At 44.4% G+C, this 25,033-nt stretch overlaps 2 protein-coding genes across 3 annotated transcripts; one reads left to right on the top strand and one right to left on the bottom strand.

The window, feature by feature from the left end:
* The first annotated feature begins 171 nt into the window (after nucleotides 1–171).
* On the top strand, nucleotides 172–19,357 carry ZFYVE19 (zinc finger FYVE-type containing 19). 2 transcript variants are annotated; one of them, XR_005602010.1, is made up of 12 exons: nucleotides 172–391; nucleotides 950–1,071; nucleotides 3,687–3,740; nucleotides 4,257–4,417; nucleotides 5,628–5,773; nucleotides 6,662–6,776; nucleotides 7,323–7,532; nucleotides 8,025–8,104; nucleotides 8,805–8,915; nucleotides 10,322–10,464; nucleotides 11,860–12,027; nucleotides 16,870–19,357. XR_005602010.1 is itself a non-coding variant. In XM_039552695.1 (11 exons), exons 1-11 carry the CDS (start codon nucleotides 338–340, stop codon nucleotides 11,930–11,932), a joined length of 1,269 nt encoding a protein of 422 aa, XP_039408629.1. In that variant the 5' UTR covers nucleotides 172–337; the 3' UTR covers nucleotides 11,933–12,391. The 2 variants fall into 2 exon arrangements, 1 of the variants encoding a protein (XP_039408629.1); XM_039552695.1 differs by lacking the exon at nucleotides 16,870–19,357 and having other exon boundaries at nucleotides 11,860–12,391.
* On the bottom strand, nucleotides 17,218–23,962 carry PPP1R14D (protein phosphatase 1 regulatory inhibitor subunit 14D). The gene is made up of 4 exons (XM_010413555.4): nucleotides 23,729–23,962; nucleotides 19,516–19,611; nucleotides 19,298–19,330; nucleotides 17,218–17,286 (listed from the first exon to the last, which is right to left on the bottom strand). The coding sequence occupies exons 1-4, from the start codon at nucleotides 23,909–23,911 to the stop codon at nucleotides 17,218–17,220; spliced, it is 381 nt and encodes a 126-aa protein (XP_010411857.1). The 5' UTR covers nucleotides 23,912–23,962.
* Nucleotides 23,963–25,033: the final 1,071 nt, after the last annotated feature.

The following is a 25,033-nucleotide window of genomic DNA, read 5'->3' as shown; positions in this document are numbered from 1 at the left end:
ACTGCAGGTACCACAATGCATCGCGCGGTGATGGTAGCCCAGCCGGCCCGGCATTGGGACCGTGCGGAGCCCTGGGCAGTGTAGTTTATTCGCGGAGAACCGCCTGGCGTCTGAAGGCGGGCGGGCGGGGCAAGGGACTACAACTCCCGTCGGGCCATGCGCCGCCTGCCCTGTGTCGAGGGGACGGGAGAGTGCTCGCCGCGGCTCCCCGCTTGTGACAGCCCCGCTCGCCTCCGATCCTTGGCCCTGAGGCAGCCGCAGGACCGGGGGAGACCATGGAGCTTGGCATAGCGGGGGTGCAGCGCCGTGCCTGAGGGTGGGCCGGGGCGGTAGCGCCATGGATAGCCGCTGCTATGGGTGCGCGTGCAAGTTCTCTGTCTTCAAGAAAGAGGCAAGTCCGGCTGCGGGGGGTCAGGAGCGGGCCGGTCCCGCGGGTGCCTCCCCCACAGTGCGAGGGGCTGAGAAGGGAACGGGGAACTGCTTCGCCCGGCGCCGAGACACGCTTGCTGGCCAGCATCCTGGCGTTGTTGTCCTTGCTTACTGAGCTCTCGTGGTGCCTAATTCCGATATGTCTTCAAATATGGGAAATAACTGACCCAAAAAAAAAAAAAAAAAAAAAAAAAAAGTCGTCATTGAATGCCTTCCCTCTAATCCAGGATTTTGTCATGGTCTCAGACAATTCACACACACACTTAGTTATACTGTGGGCTGAAGTGGTGACTCAGCTCCCAGCAGGAGTTATGTGCTGGTACTCCAAGGCTCTTAAGTCTCCGTATCTTCAGCAGCAGCTGGTGAAACAGTTCTGTCACAAAAAAATCAGCATAAACCCAGCATTATTTTTCGTGTGCCTCGGCACGGGCACTGTGCCTGCATGCGGCCCGGCAGAGCGGTGGGGGGTGTGTGGTGCCGAGGTGGTGAAGCCTGTCCTGCCCCTCTCTCCTATCTGCAGTGTGGCTGCAAGAACTGCGGACGGTCCTTCTGCTCGGGCTGCCGGAGCTTCAGTGCTGTTGTTCCCCGCTGTGGAAACACTCAGCAGAAGGTGTGCAAGCAGTGCCATGGAAAACTGACTGGGTAAGACAGGAGTGTTCCTTCATCCAAAGACAGTTTCCCGGTTTTTTTCTTCAGTTTGCATTCCATGTGGTGTTGCAGATTTCTGCACGAGAGCTCTGCCTTCTATATGTGCGTGGATGCCACCTGGACCCCGGAATTTCAAGATGGGACATCTCTGTTGTTATATGAGCTGTACAGTCCAAAAATAAGAATCAGGATTTGTGCCTGTTCTCTATGGTGACAAAGTAGTTTGAAAGCACAAGGTTTAAATCTTCATGGATGGTCACTGAATTCCTGTGGGTAGCTTAACTAGATGGGCTGAGGTTAAGCCACACTGTGGTTTTGCCCAAAAATCTACACCCCTTTAACAGTTCTGGCAGTCTTTTCAGATGTGTAGTAATTGAGTAGCCTGACAATAAGATGTTCAAAGTGTTATTACTTCTGTGGGCAAACAGTGACATAAATCCTCCTTGTTGAGGGGCCTCTGCTATGTGTGGCCTGAAGACATAAAATTTTGTAGCATAAAATCTATAAAATTTTTGCTTTTAAAAGAGAACAGAATTATTTGCAAACATAACCTGTAGACTTCCTGTTGAAAACAAAGCATGTAATTCAGTAGCAGCAGGATTATACATGTGAACAAGCAACACAAGAACACAGGTGCACACCAGAATCCCTCTGTCAGCCAATTCTTCTGTCTCTTTTTTCTCTTGCATTTTTCTAGTTTCTTTTCCTCACTTTTCTCCTATAGCAAGGAATTTTCACCAGCAAGGGGGGAATTTTCTGGCTCTGCAGATGTCTAAAGGAGGAGAGCCTCATTAGTGAAGGTCTTCATTTTCATGGGCTGCTGAAAACAGTGAAAGACAGTATTTAGTCTTTTCAGTTTTGAAATTTTCTGATTTCCCTTCACAACTTCAGAGCCATTAAGAAAACAAGGCCACCTTTCTTGATGTTTCTTCTGGGTCTTTTTTTCTCATCACTTTAATATCAGCACTATAGAGCTACAGCAGAAAAACAATCGTCCCTGACTGGATTGCAGGTAGATTATAGAGTCATAGAATGGCCTGGGTTGGAAGGGACCTTAAAGATCATCTATTTCCAACCCTTGTGCTGTGGGCAGGGACACCTTCCACTAGACCAGGTTGCTCAGAGCTCCATCCAACCTGGCCTTGGAACACTTCCAGAGATGGGGCATCCACAACTCCTCTAGGCAACCTGTTCCAGTGTCTCACCAGGCACCAAGTAAAGAATTTCATTCTAATATCTAATCTAAACCTGCTCTCTTTCAGTTTAAAACCATTGCCCCTAGTCCTGTCACTACTTGCTCTTCTAGAAAAGTCCCTCTCCATCTTTCCTGGAAGTTTCCTTCAGGTACTGGAAGGCTGCAGTTTGGTCACCCTGGAGCCATCTCTTTTCCAGGCTGAATAATCCCAATTCTCTCAGCTTTTCCTCATAGGAGAGGTTTTCCATCCCTCTAATCAATTTGGTGGCCTCCTCTGGACACACTCCAACAGGTCCATGTCCTTTCTGTGCTGAGGACCCAAGAGCTGGATGCAGCACTCCAGGGGGGTCCCATGAGAGAGGAGCAGAGGGGCAGAACCCCTTCCCTTGCCCTGCTGGCCACGCTGCTTCGGATACAGCCCAGGACACAGCTGGCTTTCTGGGCTGTGAGCACACATTGCTGGGTCATGTCCAGCCTCCTATCCACCAGCACTCCCAGGTCCTTTTTGGCAGGGCTGCTCTTGATCTGTTTGTCACCCAGCCTGTGTTGATACCAGGAGTTGCTCCAACCCAGGTGCAGCGCCTGGCACGTTGTCTTGTTTAAAACCTCATGAGATTCCCAAAGGCCCACTTCTTGAGCTTGTTGAGGTCCTTCTGGATGGCATCCTGTCCTGCAGGTAATACACATAGGCTGCAGTTCTGTAAGGTGCATGTGTTGTTCTTCATGCAAAAGCTTTCAGAATTGAAGCCTTAGAACTTTGGAAAGTGTTGCAACAATGTTGCATTCAGTTGTTACTATATGAGCCTTAGCTGTGATTCCGAATAACAAATAAAATGTGCTAACTACCTTACGTAAGTGTCTAGTCTCTCAACCTGAACACAGCAAAGTAAAAGACAACACATTTTTGTGGTGTGCAGTGTTCCAGTGTTCTGGTATTATGATGGTGGTTATATAATAACTTTTGTAATGCTTTATTTTGCTTGTGCATTATATAATTCTCTGTTTGTTGCATGCCCCAGCTCCTTTCAGAGTGTCCTGCTGCATGGAAGCTAATTACACTGGGAGTCTTCCCTAAATATTCCCTACCTGCTCCCTAAACTGGGAGGTGCAGGCTGTGGGAGGCAAGGGTATTTCAGCCCTACCTCCTTTGGATCACTGGTGACCGTATTAAATCTCATTCTGTTCAGATGCAAAACAACTGGACCAAAGGACAGAAATGAAGGCTCCCGCTGTCCTGGGCAGCTATATTATCTTAATCCCTTTCATAAGCTGATTGCTCTCAGTATTAATGAGGTTAAGAAAGGAGCTATACCAAGAGGTCAAGAAACACCTACTGATTCCTCTTGAGCTGAGACACTAGATGATGAAGTATTGTCAGTATCTTGAGTTCAGAGAAATGGTTTTTGTTTTCCAGAGATGGATCTCAAAGCAGTTCAGCAAAATGGTCACCACCAGAAAACTACAAAAAGTGAGTTGCACTTGCCAAGCAGTTCTTTCTACTGCAGACAAACCTTTCAGGCCCTGGTCTTCCCCTGTCGATACCAGCAAAATTGGGGCTTGCAATATGGGTATTTGCATGTTCAGAATTAGGTTAAGGATGGAGCTTTTGTGTTGCTGTTTGGGTTGTTAGTTTGTTTGGAGCAATGCGGGGGGGGAGGGCGGGGGGTATGCTCTTTTGAATAGACTCCTGAACAGCCACTATCTGCCATTATCTGTGGCTGATCAGAGTTGGCTTGGAACCAGGAACCTTGCGGTGAAATGTTGTCTCCTGGGAAGTAGTGACAGGTGTGCTGTTCTTGTTTTCCTTAAGTTTTCCTTACTCTTAGGAGTACCTTATTGTGCTGATATTGGAGAGAGCGGTTTAATTTCTCTTCTGCACTGACATTGTTCAAACAGCCTCTTGAGTTCACAGAGGATGTTTTCTTATCTCTGCGTTAAAACCCCTGTTCTCAATTGTCATGTATTTTTTTCATCCTTGTCACAGGCGTGTAGCAGCTTTTGAAGCTAAACAAAACCAGCTGAAAGACCAACAGAAGGCAGCTGCAAGACCCCCAGGTCAAGCAGGCTCCAGATACCAGGGGCTCACAAAAGAGGATAGAGCTATTGCAGAGAGACTGGAGAGGCTCAGGGAGGAGAGGAAACCGAGTGAGTTTTAGAGAATACCATAAATACCTTGGGTGGGAACACTACTGTTTGGGAAACAAGAAACCTGGAGGGAGAGGGAAGCACTGGGCTTTAAGAGGCTGTGATATTTGGGGAATGAAGGCTTAAAATAGCACAGAGCATCCAAGTCCTGCTGCCACAATGGCCAAGTTCTACAATGATTTTAGATCTATGTTCCAGTTTCGTTTTGCTTCTTGGGGTTTCTCTTGCAATTACTACTCAGTTTTGGGGCAGTATCTTACCCGTAAAATCACTTTCTTGTTTTCCATAGTTTGGGGTAAAAACCTGTATCAAACCCACTTGGAGTAGAATGAAATGAAAGTCTTTGGCCAAACTATTTTGAAGAAGATTTCCTGTGAGTCGTTGTCTTGGGCAACAGCAGTTCCAGCCTCTGTGAGACTATGTTCTGACCAGCCTTGTCTCACAGAAAAGGAAAAGGATTCTCATCCCAGTCCACAGCTGTCAGGTTCTGGGACAGCCTTGAGGTGCTTGCATGAGAATAAACTATTTTAAACATTATATGTGGCCTCTAAAAGAAAAAGAACACTCTTCAAGATGGTTACCAGGTTATCATAGAATCACTTAGTCCAGCTGTTAACCCAGCACTGCCAAGTCCACCACTAAACCATATCCCAAAGTGTCACATCTACACAACTTTTGAATACCTCCAAGAATGGTGACTCAACCACTTTTCTGGGCAGCCTTTTCCAGTACTTGACAACCCTTTCTGTGAAGAAATTTTTCCTAATATCCAATCTAAACCTCCCCTGGAACAACTTGCAGCCGTTGCCTCTCATCTGTTATGTGGCAGGAGAGGGTTTCAGACTGATATGGCTAGGATTGCATTAAGAGATGTGGGACCAATGGACTGAACTGCCTAAATGATACTTCTCTGCCTGTCCCTAGAATCCCAAGTCAGCTGATTGGCTGATGACATCACAGTAATACTTTATGGCTAGGAGATAAACTGTGAAGGAGGCAAGGACTTGGAAGAAAGGGATAGCAGTTAGCATCAGGGTAGTCTCTGAGTCACTGCAGTATGACCCCTCATTCATGTCAGGGCTGGGTGAGGTTTTGCTCAGGTGTTCAGAGTCTGATTCTAGAAAGAAATACAATTTTAAGAAAAGAAACATGTAGCTTTTTGTTTTCAATAACAGAATAATCTCCTCTCTTGGATTATTGTGAGTTGCAGAGTCCATCCCTACTCAGGCTGAGATCGAAGCTAGGCTGGCGGCCCTGAAGGAGGATGGCCGGGGACTTGTTCCATCCACACAGGAAATGGAGGACCGGTTGGCTGTCCTGCAGGGGAGAGATCCTCCTTCCCAAGCTCCCAGACCTGTAAGCTCCCTCAGCTCTTTAGTCAGCAGTTTATTCTGAGCTGACACAGTAACTGATGTCACAGCATGTTAACCATTCCTTCTCCTTCAGCTTTTTTGTGTTCAGGTAGCTTCCTTCAGAAATCTCTATTTCTTGATTGTGTCATTGCTCCAGAAGCAAATCACCAGCCTTTACCAGTTCACTGCTTCAATTTGAATGCAACATGTTCCTTTATGCCACATGTAGTTCGTGTGTATATTTTCAACAAGATGCTAAAGTTTTTTACTCTCAACTCATTTGTGTACCTGAGTGGTCATAGTTTTTCAGAGCTGTTTGTGTTGGAGGCTTATCAGCCCTACCTTCTAACTATGTCTTCTAGTTATTACTGTATACCAGCTGGGCAGAATCCTGTTACATTTTCCAGAAATGGAGGCCCAGTGTGATTTGTCTGAGGTTGCAGAGGAATCAGTTGGATATATGCCTTGAAAGCCTGTAGAAATGATCTTGTCCCCCAGGATACCATTTCCTTGTGGTTCTTTTTCAGCTGCATGTCCAGCTGTTATCATAGGTCTCTGTGGGGCTGCTGGCTGGCACTGTTGAGAATGGCACTTTGTTTACACTGGAGGTAGTGGCAGAGCTGGAGTAGGGACCCAGCAGCATGTACTCCTACACATTCAGCACCCCTTTGCCTTGTTTGGGTGACTGCTCTTAGAGCCATGTGCATTCAGCACCTCTGAAAATGAAACCCTTACAAATCTTACACCACAACTGTAAACTGAGATTCTCAATATCAGTGGAGGCATCTTTGTATGCTGCTCCCATCTAGGGTGACCTTGGTTGCCAAACTTTTCCTTTGAGTATGCCACTTTCCTCTCATTTGCCTTTTCCCACACTCCCCTGGTTTCTTAGGTACACCAACCTCCTGATACCAGAAGCCTGGTCCAGCAGACAGATGACCTGTTAACTCAGCTGTCTGAGGAGGTTGCCATTGACGAGCATTACAGACCAAGAGTTCAGCCTCAAGGTATGTTTTGGCTTCCACAGACCTGTTTATGTCTAATATATATGTGCTATGCTGAGAAGGGAATATGTGCCTGCCTCCCTGTGTGACTTCCAGGTGAGCTGAGTGTCCAGTTTGTCCATATCTTCCCCTTATGACCCCCCACACCGACCAAGAGCAGCCATCTGGGTCTCGGTGTCTTTGCTTGGAGATGGTTCCTTCTTGTCAGGCTTGTATTATTCAGATTCTCTGTTTCTCTAAGGTGACTCATCCCTGGGGAGGAGCTGTTGCTACTCCTAATGCACCTGTGCACTGTTCCAAAACATCAGAATCTGGCATATCATTATCTTGCTGGCTGCAGTGCTTTCTCTGTAATCTCACTGTAGGCCACAGATCAATTCATTTTCTTCTCTTCATGTACAGCGGGGATCCTACTGGCACGCCTTTTCCCCTTGTTATCCAGTTTCATGGAGAGCAGCAAGCTGTTCCCATAGCACTGCTTGTCATGTTTTCTGTGCCCAAGGAACATTGCTGCTGAGTCACCAGTGTGTTCTGTGTGTCTGTCTGCAGCTGTTAGTAGCCAAGGTTTGAATGATCTCAATCGGGAAAGTGAAGATTGTGTTTGCCCTGCAAATCTGGACCCAAAACAGCTAGAGGAAGAGAAGAATAAACTTCTGGCAGAAGCTGCTGCTGAGCTGCGAGAAGAGAACACTAGGCAGGAAAAGATCCTACAGGTTGCCAAGAGACTGGCAGCACTCAAAGGCGAGGACCCAGAGAAAGGTGGGTAACAGATGAGAATACAGTGCTAAGAGAGGAATCAAATTGGTACAACAGAATAAATTCTTTTCTGGGTGTTTATCCATTTAATTCCTCTGTTCTGCAAGAAACAGACTGAGATTTGGTTCTGCCTGCAAAGTTGTAATGGTTGGTTTGTCATGAAATCAATGTAACAGATCTAAGTTGAGGGTAAAGGCTGGAACCGAAAGGTCAGACTGCTTTGTCTTGCACCCTTCTTTGGGATAATTCTAGCATGCTCTGATGAGGTTAACCAAACTTTTAAAACCAAGGCTCTGGTTTTGGTGGGGATCTTTTCCTTCTCTCTTCCAAGTATTAAAAATAAACAGTAACGTCCTTTTTGAGGAATCTGCACCATAAAAGGTTAGAGCCAGAATGCCACAGCCAGCTCACATCACAAAGAATTGTCTCTGGTACCTAAGTGGGCACAAGGCTTGAGGCAGGTGTGGGTTACAGTCACATTTCTTACTCCTACAGTTACTCTGGAAACCTATAAGTTCCCTGACAGTGATGAGGAAGTGGCTGAGGAGGAGGCCATTCGCAGAGTGCTGAAACAGGTCAGAAGTGGCAGCTGTGGCCTTGTTTTTCTTCCTCTTGGTTATGCCCAGTGTGTGTGTTACCTGGTGAGCACAAAGGATGTGTTTCTGTTCCTGAGAAGAGTTTCATTCCTTACTTTCCTAGTGCTTTTCCAATACTAGCTCCCATGGGCCATTCTATTTGACAGGCAATTGACAACAATACTTAGTCTGTCACATTGTCTTCCTCATTCATGCTTGGTGTCTCTCATGGTCTATGTGTGTCTCCTGTATAACCCCACTCTGCTGGTACTTCCTCACTTCTTGTTCTATGTTTTCCCCCAGCCAGTTAGAACATGGATGATGAGATGTTTGCTGTGTAGCTCAGCTTACACCTACATTTCTCTCTAAAATGTCTCTGAATTGTCTTGCAGGCAGACCTGAGCTTAAGTTTGTCTGATATGTCACATGTGTGTGATTAGAATGATGCTGGGGGTCTGATAGCTGCACTGCAAACAGTGTGTGTGAGCTGCAGACCCCTGCTGCTGCAGACTGTCCACAATGGACACAGAGTGTTCTGAGTGCAGAGTGAGCTTACATCTGTCTGGATAACACCAGCTGCATTCAGAGTTGTCATCTCCTATTACTGCATGAGAGCAACAAGCCCAGGAAGTTTAGGGCCTAGAATGAGGCTCCCAGCTGTGTTTGAAACAAGAGACTTCTTGCTTTGTGTTGTTGCCAGCTCACAGAAGAAGCAGCCCTGGATGAAGCAAGTGGATTCAACATTCCTCCAGATCAGACCACCCAACCAGGACCCTCACAACAGAACCTGAGTAAGAAAGCAAAGCAAAAGGTCAGTGAACTGGTCAGGATCTCTTGAATTGACATCTTGAATGTTCCAGGGTGTCAGGAGAGTACAGTTCTGCAGCAAAAGTTTGCTGTATCCTACGCTTGATGCAGAAAAAAAATTAACTAACCAGTTTCTCCAGAGCAAACAAGCCAAGCAGCTTCTGCAAGGCTGACCAGCTCTGAGCTCAGCTGTGAATCATCCTTGTACTTTTAAAAGGAATTGTTCCCTGGAATACGATTCCTTTCAGGCTGGCTTTGTGCTGAATGATACAGCGTCATGCAAACCAGGAGAAGTTGGTAGACACCTCACAGTATGGATACTAGACAATTATACGCACATATACATATATAATTAGGTGAACAAGGCCACGGTGTAGTACCATACAGCCTGAACCAGAGTAAATGGGAAGTTTACCAGTGCTTTCAGTATGTGCAGAATAGAACCTCTAATAGCATTCTACTGCCCATGTTTTCATATAATGTCAGAGGAAGGAATTAGTAGCAAGATACCCTATGCTCAGAGTGGATTCTGGCCTACTCTGGAAATATATACACAATCTCTAATGTGTATTACAGGAATTAAATGCACCTGTGACTCACAGGCACCTGTCAGGCCTGCTCCCAGTGGCAGAAATGATATAATTATAAGCATTATCAAAAACATCCATCTCAGCTATGACACCTTGCATTTCTGGGATTACTGATGTAAAAGATAATGTTAGAAAAAGACTGTGTCAGGAAGCTGCCTTTGCCAGTGTCCAGGCACTATGATTCAGTGTGTTTTCAGTTCTACAAGAGTTCTCTGTAAGGGAGAAGGAGACCATAGTTGGCTGTATGGAAATACTTAGATTATGATTTCAGAAGATCTTTTTGCCCCAGCCTCAGGTACATATGAATAGTAGGGACCTTTTGGCAAAGCACTTCCTTTGTCCCACAGTTTTCTTTCTACAATAGGGAGAAAACAACGCCCCCACCTTGGCATTGCTTTCCCTTCCTACACAGCCCCTTTCAGCAAAACTGCTTGATCTCCTGCTTTTGCAGCAGGAATTGTCTGTCACATGGTATTGTTGGTAGTGCCTGCCAGAAGATGTGGGCTCCATGCCCTTAGCACGGCACACACAATGTGGGTGTCACTGCAGACACTAAATGAGGCTGAATACCTGTTTACGTTCCAAGCAACATAGATACAAACTCAAATTCTAGCAACTACTTTGGGTTTTCATTTAACAATCTAGATGCTTATGGAGCCTGTCCCTGTGCTCTGGGCAAGTTCCTGTCACAGGCTTACGATCAACAGGGAGTAAACTATGGACCGTGGGACAGGTCACTGTGGCCATCATGCATTACAGTTAAAGTCCTTTATTGTCTGTGCTGGGGTTTGAACTGTCTCTTGTTTTCTGTGTGAATTAGAGCCACACTCCAACCACCCCAGTTCTTGCAAGGGCAGATGATAGTGATGAGGATGAGTTACCCTGGTGCTGCATCTGCAACGAAGATGCCACTTTGCGCTGCCATGGCTGTGACGGAGACCTCTACTGCCAGCGCTGTTTTTGGTGAGTCTTGCAATTCCTCTGGGTCTGAGAGGTGGGTCAAAGGTAAGCTTGGCCCCTTTTGTTTGTTTTTCTCATTGGGCAAAAAAACAGGCAGTAGGAGGCAAGATTTGAGGAATCCAGATTTGAGCTGAATGCTAGTTGTTACAAAAATACTTTGTGTGATCAGTAGTTGTCCCAGGCTTCAGAGACTAAACTGGTCCTAGGCAGAAATGCTTCAGTGCATGTTTGGGCACATTGTCTGAGTGTTCTCTGGAGCAGCTGATGTGCTGCAATCCGTGGGATGGGATAAATGAGACCATTGTTCAGTGACTCCTATGGCTTGTTAATGCCATTGATGGATGACCTGGGCTGAATTCCCTTAAAGGGGGAGATCAGATAGTATAAATTCCTGAAGCTTTTCTTAGGTTGAGATTTTGCAGTCTTAAATCATATTAAAAAAATCTTTGTTGAAATATGTATATGTGAATCTTTTTTCACCAGTCAGGCCTTTCCAAGACTTTACAGCAGCTGTAGTCTTGGTTCTTAAACAAGTGTAGCTTGATTTTTGACAAAATTTTCATGTCTCAGATTTGGAGGGTTAATTCCTCTGCATACAAAGTTCTTCCTAACAGGTTGTGTGATTTCTCTTTTCTCATGCCTCAAAAGTATTGGGTAGTTGGCTGGGTTCTCAGATTAGTGCTGGATGACATTAAGACAGCAGGTTGCTAAAAATGTGGTTGGGGTAATAAGAGATGCTTTTGTGCATATTCTCACGTTTCCTGTTGTAGAGAAATACAAATGAAGTGGGGGAAAACCATATGTAAATGTTAAGAAAACATATGATTGGGAGTGTTAGATTATTAAAAACAAAGCATCCAAACCGAAGTATCTGACAGCAAACATCAGGAAAAGCAGATTTAACAGGCCGGCAGGTGAGTGTAGCAGCTGCAGATGCAGGCTTGTGTCTTACTCAACACTGCCTGCTCCTGAGTGTGGTTAAGACAGCTGCTAATACACTGCATTATTTTCAGTTATTTCCCAGAGTTTTCTGGAGGAGACTGTAATTTTGTCTATTGGCACAGTTGCTAATGTCCCTGGAATCACAGACATAGTGCTGAAGATGAACCATTAGTTACATGAATCTGTTCAAGAGGGAGAGAAACAGAAGGACCTGTTGTCATTTTCAAAACCAGCTGCCAAGGATGAGCAGACCTTCCCATAAAGCACCTCAGAAATGTCTGTTACAAGCGAATATCTTAGGTAGTTAGTCCACATGGGTACCAGGTGGGTCCTCACAGCCAACCCTTGGGATAAGTTTCTGGTTAAGGGCTGCTGGGAGATACCTTGTGCAGTGGCTAAGGGTGGGTTCTTGGCCTGGGTGTTTACTTCTGACTGCTCTTTGTATTTGCTTCTTAGGGAAGGCCATGAGGAGTTTGACCTGAAGGACCACCGCACCTCCCGCTATCATCTTCCTTGCAAACAGAAGTGATCACACTCTTCATGGGCAGAAAAGGAGCTGCAGAATGGGAAAACAGAGGAGCCGGCCAGATGGGAAGAATCCAAGTGGATTTGCAGCCAAAACGGGTGATGTTTTGGACAGTTAAAGGATGTGCTGTAATCTGAGAGAGGCTTGGAGGGCATGTGACTTTGTCTTCACAAGTATACCTGAGAAGTGCAGGGTTTGCTGTGCATGCTCGGGGATAATTGAGGATTTGGTATGAGGAGGTGGATACAAGTCCATAAATACAGATGGTAAAGCAATGTGGGTAGCAGTAAAGATGTGTGTTTAAGGCAGTACTGACTGGCTGATAAATAACCTCCTGCTTTTACTAACAGCTTATACACTGGTTCAACAGGCAGCAAAGCACTTTGCACTGAGAAAAATGTCTGCATTGTGATCACGTGTGTGATGAGAACTTACAAAGCATAATAAAAATTATTTACAGAGGCCTGTGGTTAAAGTCTCTCCTGAAAATGCCTTATAGCCCTTTACAAAGTGTTGCTTTCTTACAATGGTATGTTAGTCCTAGTGTCAAGTGGCTTAGGGAAAGAAATGAAGAATAGTGAAGTCATCAAAAAGGTTCCTGTGGCGTGTCTGGAAAAGATGCAGGGCAGTGTTGCTCACTGACTTGAAAGGAAGGATCCTTTAAAAAGGTAATCTGCTGCTGATACAGTGCTGTGGCCTGCAGTGGCTGTGCCAAGGTCACGTGGTCTGTAAGAGCAACATGTCAGTCTGTAACAGTTGTGTATTAGTCTGAAAGCAGGATTTGATTTTGTTTATTATTTGGTCCCCAGTAGGGTTAAAATGTCACCTGTGTGATGCTCATTCTCTGGTTATGAGAGAAGCTCAGTTGCATATGTCCATATCCCTCCTGGCAAACAATTCAGATGCAAGTGGCACTTGCAAGTGCCTAGAACACCCAGCTAAATTTACTGTAAACAGGCTCTGTTATTCCATCAGGATGACCTCTTTCCAAACAATGTGACTTTTGAGAGAGCTCTCTAAGGTTGGCAAATTCCAATTGCAACAAAATAAAGGATTTGCCCTTGACAGGGAATTTCCAATGAATCTTGCCTGTCTGGTTTGACACTGCCACTCCCAGCTGTCTGCCTTGCCCCTGTGCTTAAGGTCACTGCCTCAGAGGTGAAGTGATGAAACAGTGTTTGCCTGCACCTCTGTCACCTCTGGTCAGAGGACAGCAAATGAATTAAACCACTGTTGAAGGTGGGTTTCTGCTAACGTGCTGCTCTGGATCAGGCTCTTCAACAGAAACCTGATTCAAACAATGTAGAATAGTAATACACAGTAAAAATGGCAAGCGTATGCAGCAGTGCCATCAAAACCTTTTCTTAGGAAGGGGTGGCAAAACCTGACTTCTGTGGAGATCTTCTTTCTCCTGGCAGTCTTTGCTTCACCAATGACTGTCTCTTTGAGACAGGTAGATGGGAAAACTACTTGAGTTGTTCTGATGCAAGAGCTCACAATTAACCCTGTGTTACACAAAATTTAAGTAAGTTACAGCTCTGAAGAGCTTGCAGTCTTAAAAACAAAAACAAAATGCTGCTCTTTCTTTATGTTATCATAGGACTGACACTTTTTCATTGCTATTTGACATGGGTGATTAGTCTGATAGTAAGACAGCCCAGTTCTGTCTGAGGTTAAATCCTTTATGTTTTACATATACAGGGGAAGGTGCAACTCTCTGTTCTTATTTCTCTCCTAAGACTGATCCACTGCTTTGGGCTTCAGCCTGTGTCTTCTCCAAGCAGTTAGTAGTAATTTTATTTCTTGATTTACAGCTTCTGGTTTTTTTAATATCTTAATATGAGTTGGTGTGATACTTGCAACATTTTGAATGCTTCATCAGCCACAACCAAACTTTGAGCTCCCTTGCAGTTAGGCAGCCTCTGTCATGTAAGCCCTGCCCTGTTCACATCAGTAGTGATGGAGCAGGTTGCAGTCGGAAGCAGTTTATTTAGATTCCCAGATTGGTTTCTGTGGGGCCATCCCAAGGAATCCAGAAATGCACCCAACCCATTACCTGAAATAGAACTTAGTCATACATGGAAGAGTCTCTTCAGTCATACAGACACATGCTGCTGCTTTCCCTGCACCACTAATGGACATTTTTGTGGCTGCTGCACTTTCTGCATGTAATGGGCCATTTTAGTAGTAGCCCAATCACTTTCCCCTGAAGAGCCATTCCCACTGTAGCTGCTGCCTCAGTGAACATGTAGGAGGGGCAGAGGGGTATCCAGATAGCTGTCTGCAGGAAGCACACCTAGCTGAATCTGTGTTGTGAAAGAGGAATGCTGCATGACCTTTAAGTGGGCAGTGCACTGTTAGCTGTGTGCTTACTCCCTATCCTTGTCTTTGAAAAGGTGCTGGTAAACAAAGATACTGGTAATCAATTCCTGACAGACCAGATCAACTTCATTCAGCTGTTCAAGGACAGAAGACAGCTTGGCATCTTCCAGAAAGAGATTCAGCTTGTTTGCTCTTGTCTTTGTAGCAAGTCACGAGGGACAATGAGATTTTCTTTCCCTCTCAAAATGTTTTGTATGTGAACTATCAAATGTAGGCTCCACTTCAACAAGAATTCAAATTAGAAAAGCACATGAACTTTCATACATTGAGTTATCTTGATATAATCAAGAGGGCAAAGTACCTTTAAAGCAACATTCTTAGATAGTATCTACATACTTACGCTAGTGGTGGTGCTGAGAAACAGCAAAGTTAACTGGAAGATGTTTGTAAAAAATTTTTTTCAAGCATTGATTTTAATCTATCCTTGTGGTCTAGGGTGAGAACACCCAAAATGTAAATAAAACCAAGTATGAGTTACTACTGTTTTAGAACTAAACAAAAAAGAAGTTGCTCTGATTGCCTTATGTTGCTTTTTCTTTTGCACCAGTGAGCTGAGAAATCATCTACCACGTTGCCTTGCTCCCCTGGTCTCACTGTGCTCAGTTGAAGTGCTCTCACGTATTATGAGAATTCCTTATGTGTCAGAATTCCTTACGTGTCAGAACCAACTGCACATGATAGGGTCTGCAGCTTACTCCTTTCCTGCTACTTGCAGAATAAGCACAGAGACAACTTCTGTCTAACAGAGTTTTCAGTACCTGCTTTTTCTTTGGTTCTAACAATGTCTACCTTAAAGCATAGACAAAAATTCTTTTTGCATCACTCCATATTGAGGAAATACAGAACAATGCCTAGGGGGAAGAAAATATTTCTTTTGGGCCAGAGGAGAAGCATGTCATGTCTTTGTGCTGTTGCAGCTCAGCAGAATAAAACAAAGCCTGTTGGTAGGGTATGTAAGTAATGTGGACTCCTATACTACTGTGCTGTAGCTAATTGCATCTCTAGGACACTTTGCTCATGGCCTGTCCACCTAGATCTTCCACCTGAACTTCTGTTTGATGCTAGTCTGTTTTTAACAGTGCTCGGAGCTTTTTGTCAATATGCTGATCCCCTTTCTCAAGGGGTGTGATACATGAGTCTTAGCAGGTGTCATCCATAAGCAGTGCCAGATCTGCAACCATTGCAGCTCTGGATTTAATTTTTTTGTTGTTATTTTACTTATGAAGTTGAGATTGCAAGAGGGTAGGCATGTCCCACTAGCCCCTGTTTAAGCCAACAAGCATGTTCCCAGGACTACCATACATATATATTGGATCTGATAAAGAAAGATCATTTCTCCAGCCTAGTGGGTGAGGCTTAGGACATCTTGGAGCAGCCTTAGAACAAGACATGAGCTCCACGGCTTGCCAGCTTCCAGTCAGATACAAGAGCAGCATGTGAAAGGAAGCAGGCCCTTACAGTTGTTACTGCAGCTTGGATTTTGTCCTCTCTAAGGACACAACCCACAGTTTGTTCACTGACATCTGAAAAATAGGAGGGAAGAACAAGATAATAGTCATCACTCTGCTACTGATAAAGATGGAAAGACTAATGCATTTAAGATATTACTGGTCCAGCCCAAGAATCCTTGTCTTTGTTAGCTAACCTGCACGTCCCTCTGGTTCCATAGTTGATCCCTTCTGCCCCTGGCTTACCAAACAAACAAAAGATGTACACAAAAGCTGGCCTTGAACGTACTGCTCCATAGGAGCCCCTGTGGATGTGACTCAGACTCATCTCTTGTGTTTGGAGACAGGCATCAGCATAGGGACAGGGCATAATGTGAGAGTGCTCTGCCTAAGCAATCAGCCTCCATTTGCTGTCTTATTTCCTAGGCACATGTGTCAGGTTACTGACTTGCTGAGAGGCTGGATGTAGTTTCCTCTGTGTTTTTCCAGGCAAACATTAGTTGTAGCCAGAAGAGTTTGTGCAGTGAGATACTGTGTCCTACTTCCCTGCTCATTTGTGAGACCAACCTGTCTACAAAAGACTTGCTTCAAGATGCTCCCTGAAGGGAAGTTGGGAGCAGGTATTTTTTTTGCTTCAGTGTTTCTTTAGTATCTAAAGAGAGAGCAGAAGCAGGCAGTGCATGGCTGTTTTTCTCTGTTTTAATATAAAATAAGTATTTTTCCAACATCTCTTTAAACTAGGAGAAAAATCATTCCCAGACCTTGTTCCTTTAGAAAAGGCTTCTAAATCTTAAGTCCTAAATTCCACAAAAAGGAAAAAAAATTAGCCATTAGTCTTAGCAGCTGTTTCACAAATTTCGCCTTAAGAAGACCAGGTGCACTCAAAAATTTTCCTTCCATCCTGCTGTATATTTTCTGTCCAACCTTCATAAAAAACAGAGGCTTAGTGAGACTTAGAAAGTATGTGCAAAGCTGTAGCATCAGGTACAGCAGTAACAGGCAGGACATCACAGTTGGGTCCCTGCCAGACTGAAATGAGGTGCATCTTAACAGTGGCTGATTTTCCATGGTGATGAATTAGTGCTAACCAATGCCTTGTTTTCCTTGCAGTGGACGGAAAAAAAGAAGTCTTGATGAGCTCCTGAGAACTGTATTCAGTGCTCCTTGACCAGCATGGAATTTCCTAGAAGAATCTAAAGGAGGGACATCTTGTCCTATTCCTCAGGTTAACACACTCTTTAAGAATCAGGAAAATGTCCAGTCTAGGTCCCTGCTGTGTGTGTAGATCTGGAAGGAGTGGAGACTTCAAACCACTGGTACAAAGTTCACAAACTTGATGATGTTTCTCAATAACAGTAAGTCCTAAACATATTCAGAAGTTCTGTCGCTGGTCCTGGTTTTTGTGAGGAAGATACATGTTTCCTTGTAACCAAAGCTGGGTGTTCCATGTGAGCAAGGTCATTTCTTCTGAGGATTGGTGACTCTCCGGAGACCTCTCAATCGACTAAGCAATTCCGTAATGAAGTCCTACAATAAGAATTGGTTCAAGAAGGATGTCATATTAATGACAGCACTCACTAGCCCAAAGAGTACTATGGTGTTTCCATCATTCCCACATTCACCCTCACATTGAGCAGAAGACAGAATTTTGATGTATATTGAGTAAATCTATCTTTTAGCTTAGGAAAGAAGAACTTGTGAGGGATGAGAAGGGTCTAAAAGCTCCTCTACTTCCCTTCCCCTCTCTCCCCTTGGAATAGCCATGTTTACTTTCTCCTCAGGAGCTAGCCTGCCCCTCTTCATCCCAGATACCTGCTTTTCCCACCATGAGATGACCTCAGGATGCTATTGTTCTCTTTTAGATTCCACTGCTTCCTGTTGCCACCATAACCTCCTGCCCACTTCTGCTGCCCTCCCAATCTAGGGCAAAGCAAGCTGTCCCTCTTGTTGAGCCAGTAAAGCTCCATGTTGTGGATTGCAAACCATCCTGGAGCTGTGCCAGTTCTACAAGGAAGTGGCTGGCAGAGAAGAGGTGGAGCAAAACACGTAGGACTAATGATAACATTGAATAGGGGTTGAGGACAGGCAGAGCAGATAGATGAGCAGTTAATGGAGATAAACCCTGAATACTTTGCTGACACAGCCAAGGACTATGAACTAAACTGGCCTATCTGGTTATTCCAAGCAGAAGGCAATGTGACTAGTGCAAACTTTACCCTCTGCATGGCAAGTAACATCACCATGAAGAAGTGTGCAGCCTTTCTTACCCAAAGACATAGCTTCATGTTCTTGTAATTAGGCAAGGTCACTGGAAGTATTGCTGCTTGTTACCATTTGTACTGTGTGGAAGCCCAGCTTCCTCATTTAGGTGATCAGAGGTTGCCACAACATGCTCTGGAAGTAAATGCCTAGGATCATAAATTCCTTTTCAGTCAGTCCTTTCAGTTTCTTGTCTACTTTCTCCATTTAGGTTGCTGTGATCTTTCAAGGGGACTGGATTCAAGATCCCCAGGGTGAAAGTACATGTTTTTGCCAATGGGGCAGCAATTCTGTATACAATATCTGTATTCAGCAGGTACTGTGCTGTCCACAAGACACTTTCATGGCTTATGACTTCGCAGAGCAAACTCTCTTCAGTTGTCACTCTGGGAATGTGGGATTCTTGCCTTAGATCTGACATTCAGACACTCTGAAAACTATTTCTATACTGCCAGCTTTGTTGAAACTCCTGCTAGGAGAGTATCTGTAATGATTGCTACAGCCCAGTTTAACTTCAGTGATAGTCATGCATTCATCTCATGTTCTGTTTGTTCGTCACTGCACAGCCACATCAGCTTGACAACACGTGGAGTCTGATGGATGGTGTGCAAGCAGAGTGTTCACATGCAGTGCATGTGGCTGAAGCAGTGATGGGGACCCCATTTTGCACAGATGTACAGTGCAGCAAAGGCAATCCCTGCGTGGTGCATGCACACAATATTGCCTCCAGTCCTCTGGACTAAATTGTGATTTAACTGTCTAATTCAAAGTCAAAACTTGTAAAGTTCGCATGGGGGGGAAAAAAAAGCCCTGCGTAAAACTAACCTACATGGCTACTGCTCAGCAATTATCTGCCCAGTACAACCTATGGGCCATTCTACATTCTTGTCACTTATAATCCTAGAGTGTTTTAAGCTAAGAATGCATTTAGTTAACAGTGTAAAAAATTATGTGAGCTATGTAACTGTCTATGGCTTTTCTACACTGAGGATCAAATAGCAGCTCAGACTGATCAGCTTAGGATGTCCAAAGCATGGAAAGAACTTCCTCTGATTGTAAAGCATAGTTCCTTACTTGCTCCATGCTCTGCCTTCAGCTCATCCATGTGCATTTATATGTAATTTTACAATCACAGAATAAAGTGGCAAACACCTCCCATTATGATTAAACAAATCTGCAGCACAGTAGTGTCTTGGCTCCTCAGCCAAGCAGCAGCAAAGACACTGTAACAGAGTAGTATAACATGTATACATGTAAATATGTACCGTGCTTCACTCACCTCTGTCGGGCTGGAGCATTCATGGAGGATTTCCTGAAAAAACAAGGAGTTGTCATTTTAGTTTTTTATGAATTGATCTAATTCTCCCTTCCCTGCAAAAAGGAAGGCACAAGAAAGCAGCATGCAACACTGCAAACACCTATTCTCTACTGCACATGCCACTAGTCTTTATGAAGAAAATGTCCCTAACTTAAAGTCACCAAATCCCTCTATCTGACCTGTAGTTTTAATTTCTGTTCTTCATTAGGGACCTCCAGGAGATCTTCAAGATCAATTTGTGGTTCAGGAGCTGCTGCCTCTGTTTCCTCCCTTAGCTAAAAAGAAAAAAAACCCACCAGAGTTAATTAACCTTCAAACATCTGAGAACTCTAGAGACCATCTTTAAAGATCTAAGCAGCTGAGTTACAATAAAACTATGCTGCAAAATTGAGGTCAAGATATAAATCATCTCAAAAAAGGGAGTTTCTTATAATGAGGGCATGGATTCCAGCCCGTCTGTGGTGTCTGCTACAGCCACACATCCTGATGTACATATTCTTCATCTTTTCCAACCACTACACTCAGGGATCATCACCCATCACTGGAAGACCATTTCAAGGATATCAAACTGCAGTGCCATGTACACCAGCCTGTGACACCCTTCCTCTACGAAGAGTTCACCAAACAGAACCCCACCAGGCTTAATCTTAGAGAGGCTTAAATAATAGAAGGAGATTTTATGCTTTTATGCTAATTGCATTCACATACTTTGCATTTATACTAAGGCTTTTTGCAGTAATGGAGAGAAAAACAATTACACTGTTGAAAGACCTAACAATATTTTGCCAGCTTTCTCTAACAAACATGAGAGGGATATGATAGTCTCCTTTAATGTAAGAGGGACCCCAAGTTTTAGTGACTGGAGCAACAGTCTTGTACTCCATGGGGGTGTTAGTTGGAAACATTTGTAAAGTTGATCACAGGCACATTTTAGCTTCACATATCTCTACAAGGAAAGCAGGCTGTGTTTTTCCAGTGTACTTACAAAATGGATCTTTCACAATGCAACACTAGTGATATTTTGGCATAGTAATCAGCAGAATAAGGTTACTGGGTGAACAGCACAGTACCTGATTGCCAGGTTGTGGCATTTATGGATGTGTATGTAAAACATTAAACAATAAAGACAATACTTACAGGAAAAAAAGAAACTTCTCCCAAGCAGTCACTGGTACCATGCCAGAGAGGAAGTAGAAAGCCTTTGTTTAGCTTTGATACACAGGTGACTTAACAATAAATAAGAAACCAGAGTTAAATATATTCCACTGTGACCCACACAGTGTTTCTTCTTAAAATTAATAGTTTTCATGTGACTGTTTAGAAAACAGGTGTTGATCCAGTCTGACTTTATCTCTGGTTAAGAAGCTAAGTAGGCTGGGAGGGTGAGATATGGTACGAAATCCCTGTGGCTTTTTAGTCCTAGTGTGGATGCTGTTCTGGCTTCCATAGGCAAGGAATCATCTTGAAAATCACAGAGTCTTAGTTTTGTTGCAAAAAAGCCTCATGACAGTAAACATCATAGCATTCCCTTTATCAGGAGGTGATGTTTGAAATAACCTTGCTGGCATTTGAATCTCTGGAAGACACCAAGGAACATTGCAATGCCAAGGGCATCTGGAGCAAAGTAAGAGGTAACAAAGAGACAATGTGATGGAAGTTGATGAATCCAAGGAATCCCAAAGAAGCAGGGCAACTAAATAGTCTTGTCACAATGCACAGAGGAGAGCAGGATGACCTGCTGGACATGCTGGACACCAGGGTGATTACAAGTAATTTACTGTGGCACATGTATGTATTTGAAGAGATCCTATTAACAGTCCCTGACCTGGCACAGCATTATGATATGTAGTTCCTTGTAGCAAATCTCTTATGCTGGCCTGAATATATCAGGAACCAGGGAAATCTGTTGTGCTGAAGAGATACTAGCACAGGCAATCCACTGGCAATCTGTTCCTTTAAGGGCATGGCTGGGTTTCTCACTTGTGCCTGCTGGGATTTTGCAGTAGGGAAAAAAATATCCCCTTTGGGCAGCTACTCTGATGACAGTAAACAGCTCTTAATTCTCTGAAAAACAGAAGTGATAACGTAACCTGACTTGTTTTTCTGACACCTTTACAAGTGTAAAGGTCTATCTCTGTCGACTTCAGCAAGTAAGAGTAGCACATGGGGAGCCCCATCTTGGGTCATGTTATTGGTCATACCAAGTGCTTCTTGTGTGTCTCAGAAAAAAAGTGCCAAAAATCCAGTAATTCTCCAAAGGGCAAGATGTTCTGTTCATCAAAGCAGCAGCCATTCTCCCTGCTTATCTCTGGCAAACCTCAACAGTCAAGCAAAGGAATCTCTGAACTGAGCTACCAACTCCAGGGACAGTCCCTTAAATGCCAGTGCAGGCATGGTTGGGAAGCAATATTGTCACTGCCACTCTTTTGAGCAGCCTTCACTCACAGGGACTACCACACTAGCACTTTGCAGACACACTGCATTTCACCTGCCTGACTGGGTCTGCTGATACCTTCTGTTCCCATGTACACTGTATAATGTTTCATAATGCATTATCAAGAGGCCTAAAATACAGCTGAGAATTTATTACTATCATTTTATAAGCTGTAGATAACAGCTGGAAATCCACAACTAACTTGAAGAGATTAGTCATTTTTACTAAACAAGCTATGTTTGGGAAATCTAAGAAAGTTAATTAACAGAACAGAAGCAGTAATATACTCATTTTCAGAGGAGCCATGCATTTGCAGCAGAAGGAAGGACCCTTTTCTCCATATTTGTTTTCTGCCTGCTCTTTGCATAAGGCATAAATTGAAACAGAAATGAACTATTTTTATCTCTCAACATCGCATGAGAATCTGGTGCATTCCCACAAATACCAAATAGGTAACAGTCTCACAGAAAATGATGATAATAATGATTATAATAATAAAAAACAACAGCAACAACAATAATAAGGACAGGCTCAGAAGCAGTTCCTGAAGTCTGGGTCTTCAGCAGTGGAGGTGACATCATTCTATAGCTCTCAGGCCCAGAAAATCAGCCTGGGCAGGCAAAAATTTCTCTGTACCATCATGGCAATGTGGCACAAGACCCACCTTTCCTGGGCTGTTCTAACATGTCCACTTCCACTGTGGATTGCAATTTGAAACTGCTGATGCTCAGAGCGGAAGACTCTAAGCAATCATCAGCTGTTATTTCCTTGTATCTCAAAAGTGTGCTTAACACTGCGCTGGGGTGCAAATACGGAGAACAGGACAGAGAGGGCTTGGCAGTTCATTTAGTCCATCCCCATCCAGGACATAAATAAGCTGTTTTACACAATTTGTTAAACCCATCTGTGTCATCTGTTGAAGATGGACTGATGGAGATGCTCTGTGAGTCAGGAAAGCTGTGTTCTCTTACTGTATCAGCCACTGCTCTAGAGAGAAAAGCAAAACCCTTAGTCAAGCTATTTAAATGGGTTTAAGATCATGATGTACAATGCAGAAAGCCTTTAATCTTTTACTGTACCACAGTCCAAAGGATTGTGTCAAACACAGAAGAGCACTATTGCTTCTGAAAGCACCCAGCATAAGTGTCATGCATCTAAGGACAATATATGAGTAGAATGTATAGTACAGGGTTAAAATTTCAGTATTCCTGGGCAGTTCTGGAACTTGAATGTCACTAACCCAGTGAAAAAATGCAACAGCTGAAGTAAAGACGTGTACCATTCAGGTATTGGATGTAGGCACTCCTGGATCTTTCCTACTGGGGCAGCTCTCAGGCAGGCAGGAAGAATTTGGGAGGGACTGTTACTGGTGCAAAGGGAAGCTCAGGCAAGGGAGACTGCACTGGGGATTGGTGAAGATGAAGGCATAAGACCTCTACATTTGAGCAAAGAGGTTTTTTTCCATTCCCTGCTGCCAGCAGTGAGTCCAGACACTGCAGTTACAGATACAGCACATTCTGAAGTGTCTCATTCCAACAGCTGGTAGACCCTCACTGCTGCATCAAAGAGGAACAGGGATACACTGATCACTCTAACCCAGCTAGCTTGGATACTGCTCACTGCAAAGCCACTCACCACAAGTAGTTCAGCAACAAGAAGCATCCTGGGTTTATACATCTCTCTAGGTTGTGCTACTCATGCTGAGCAATAGCTACACCCCCTCAGTGGGTGCAACACCAGCCACTCAAAGCCAGCTGGATTGCATCAGTGCAAGCTTCCCTGCCTGCCGACACACCAGTCAGAGAGTGCTGCAGAGGGGGCATGGAGATACCTGCTGAAAGTTGGTGATGAGGAACTATTTCCAGTGAGGCAGAGCCAGCAAACCTCTGTCCCAGCACACAGGGCCTCTAGACCCATTCACCTGACAAGCAAGGGGCTGGTTTGCCGTAGCTACTCACCCGGCATCGGTACAGCTCCTGCAGCTGGGCATTGATCCATTCCTCCAGGTCTAGCCAGCGCTGTAGGTCTTTGCGGTTGTACTTTATGGTCAACTTGCCCAGTTTCCTGTGTGATGATTCCTCCCCAGGTTTCTCTGGCGTCTGGAAAGTCACCCGGGGCAGAGCACTGGAGTTGCTGGCCATCCTCACCACCTCCTCCTCTGACAGCAGGAACTCACGTTCCTCTGGGCTCCCTCACACCTTTTCTCTGTCTCCTTTAACTGAAGCCTCTCTGCAACCAGTGTCTCCCAGCACAAGCTAGTTACAGGCACCAAAGGTGGAAGGCATTGGTGATCCCAGGGGGAGAGTTGGGGGTGGCTACAGGGCTGGGGCAGCAGCGAGGCTCTGCAGGCAGAGTTACAGCCACAGATTCTTGAGTTTCACCATCAGATGTGCTGACAGGAGCAGGGAGGCAGGCAGAGCTGTTGTAATAACATCTGTTGTTAAAAGAAGCCAAGTGAACCAGGGAATTGATGAACCATGTTTGTTAATATTTAACACAAGTCAGCTCCAAGAGGTGGGGAAGATGGAGGTTTTAAATTACAGTTTTCCTACAGGCATAGCTTACATGCATGTGCAATTCCAGAGGGCTGATCCATACATAATGCATTGAATCCTGCTGCAGTTCATACTCAGTAAACTGCATGCAGCTACAGAGTTTAGCTCCCATTGAGATGGTATATTTGGCATTTTCCAGCTAAAGCACTGGACCCAGCACAGATAAGAAGCTGTGTGGAATCAGGCAGTTCATCCACTATTTTACAGCAGTAGGTCAGGAAATGACACTGCAACCCAAAGCTGGGCTCAGCAGATACATTTCTCGTTCTGCATTCTGTAGGTTTTCTCCAGCTCTCTCAAAAATTTCTGTAGAAATCCCAGTGACACGAATTTGAAATTATTTGAGCAAGGAACCTCCAGGATAAAAGAAAATATCTGTGCTCATATTAGCTAAAAATTACAGTATTTGATGTGATGGCACTGCGAGGGAAGGCTTAACTAGGGATATAGCACCACCTCCTTCCCACAGAAAAGTATTCGTGGTAAACAGGTGTACCTGCTGAGGCATCATAAACTGCTATCAGACTCTATATTATCAATGCTTGGCTTGCAGTTCATTCCTAACTGGTTAAAGGTCTGCAGCATTATTGCCCTATACCATTTAGAAGGATATGTGTGAGCAGTGCAGTTCAGAGGAACATAAATCAGGCTGGCTGTGTTTACAGGGTGCCAGGACACTGTCACACCTCTTTATTCAGCTGTTCCCAG

Source organism: Corvus cornix, chromosome 5 (assembly GCF_000738735.6).
Source record: "Corvus cornix cornix isolate S_Up_H32 chromosome 5, ASM73873v5, whole genome shotgun sequence".
Classification (NCBI taxonomy): domain Eukaryota; kingdom Metazoa; phylum Chordata; class Aves; order Passeriformes; family Corvidae; genus Corvus; species Corvus cornix.
This window is presented reverse-complemented; position numbering and strand designations above follow the sequence as displayed.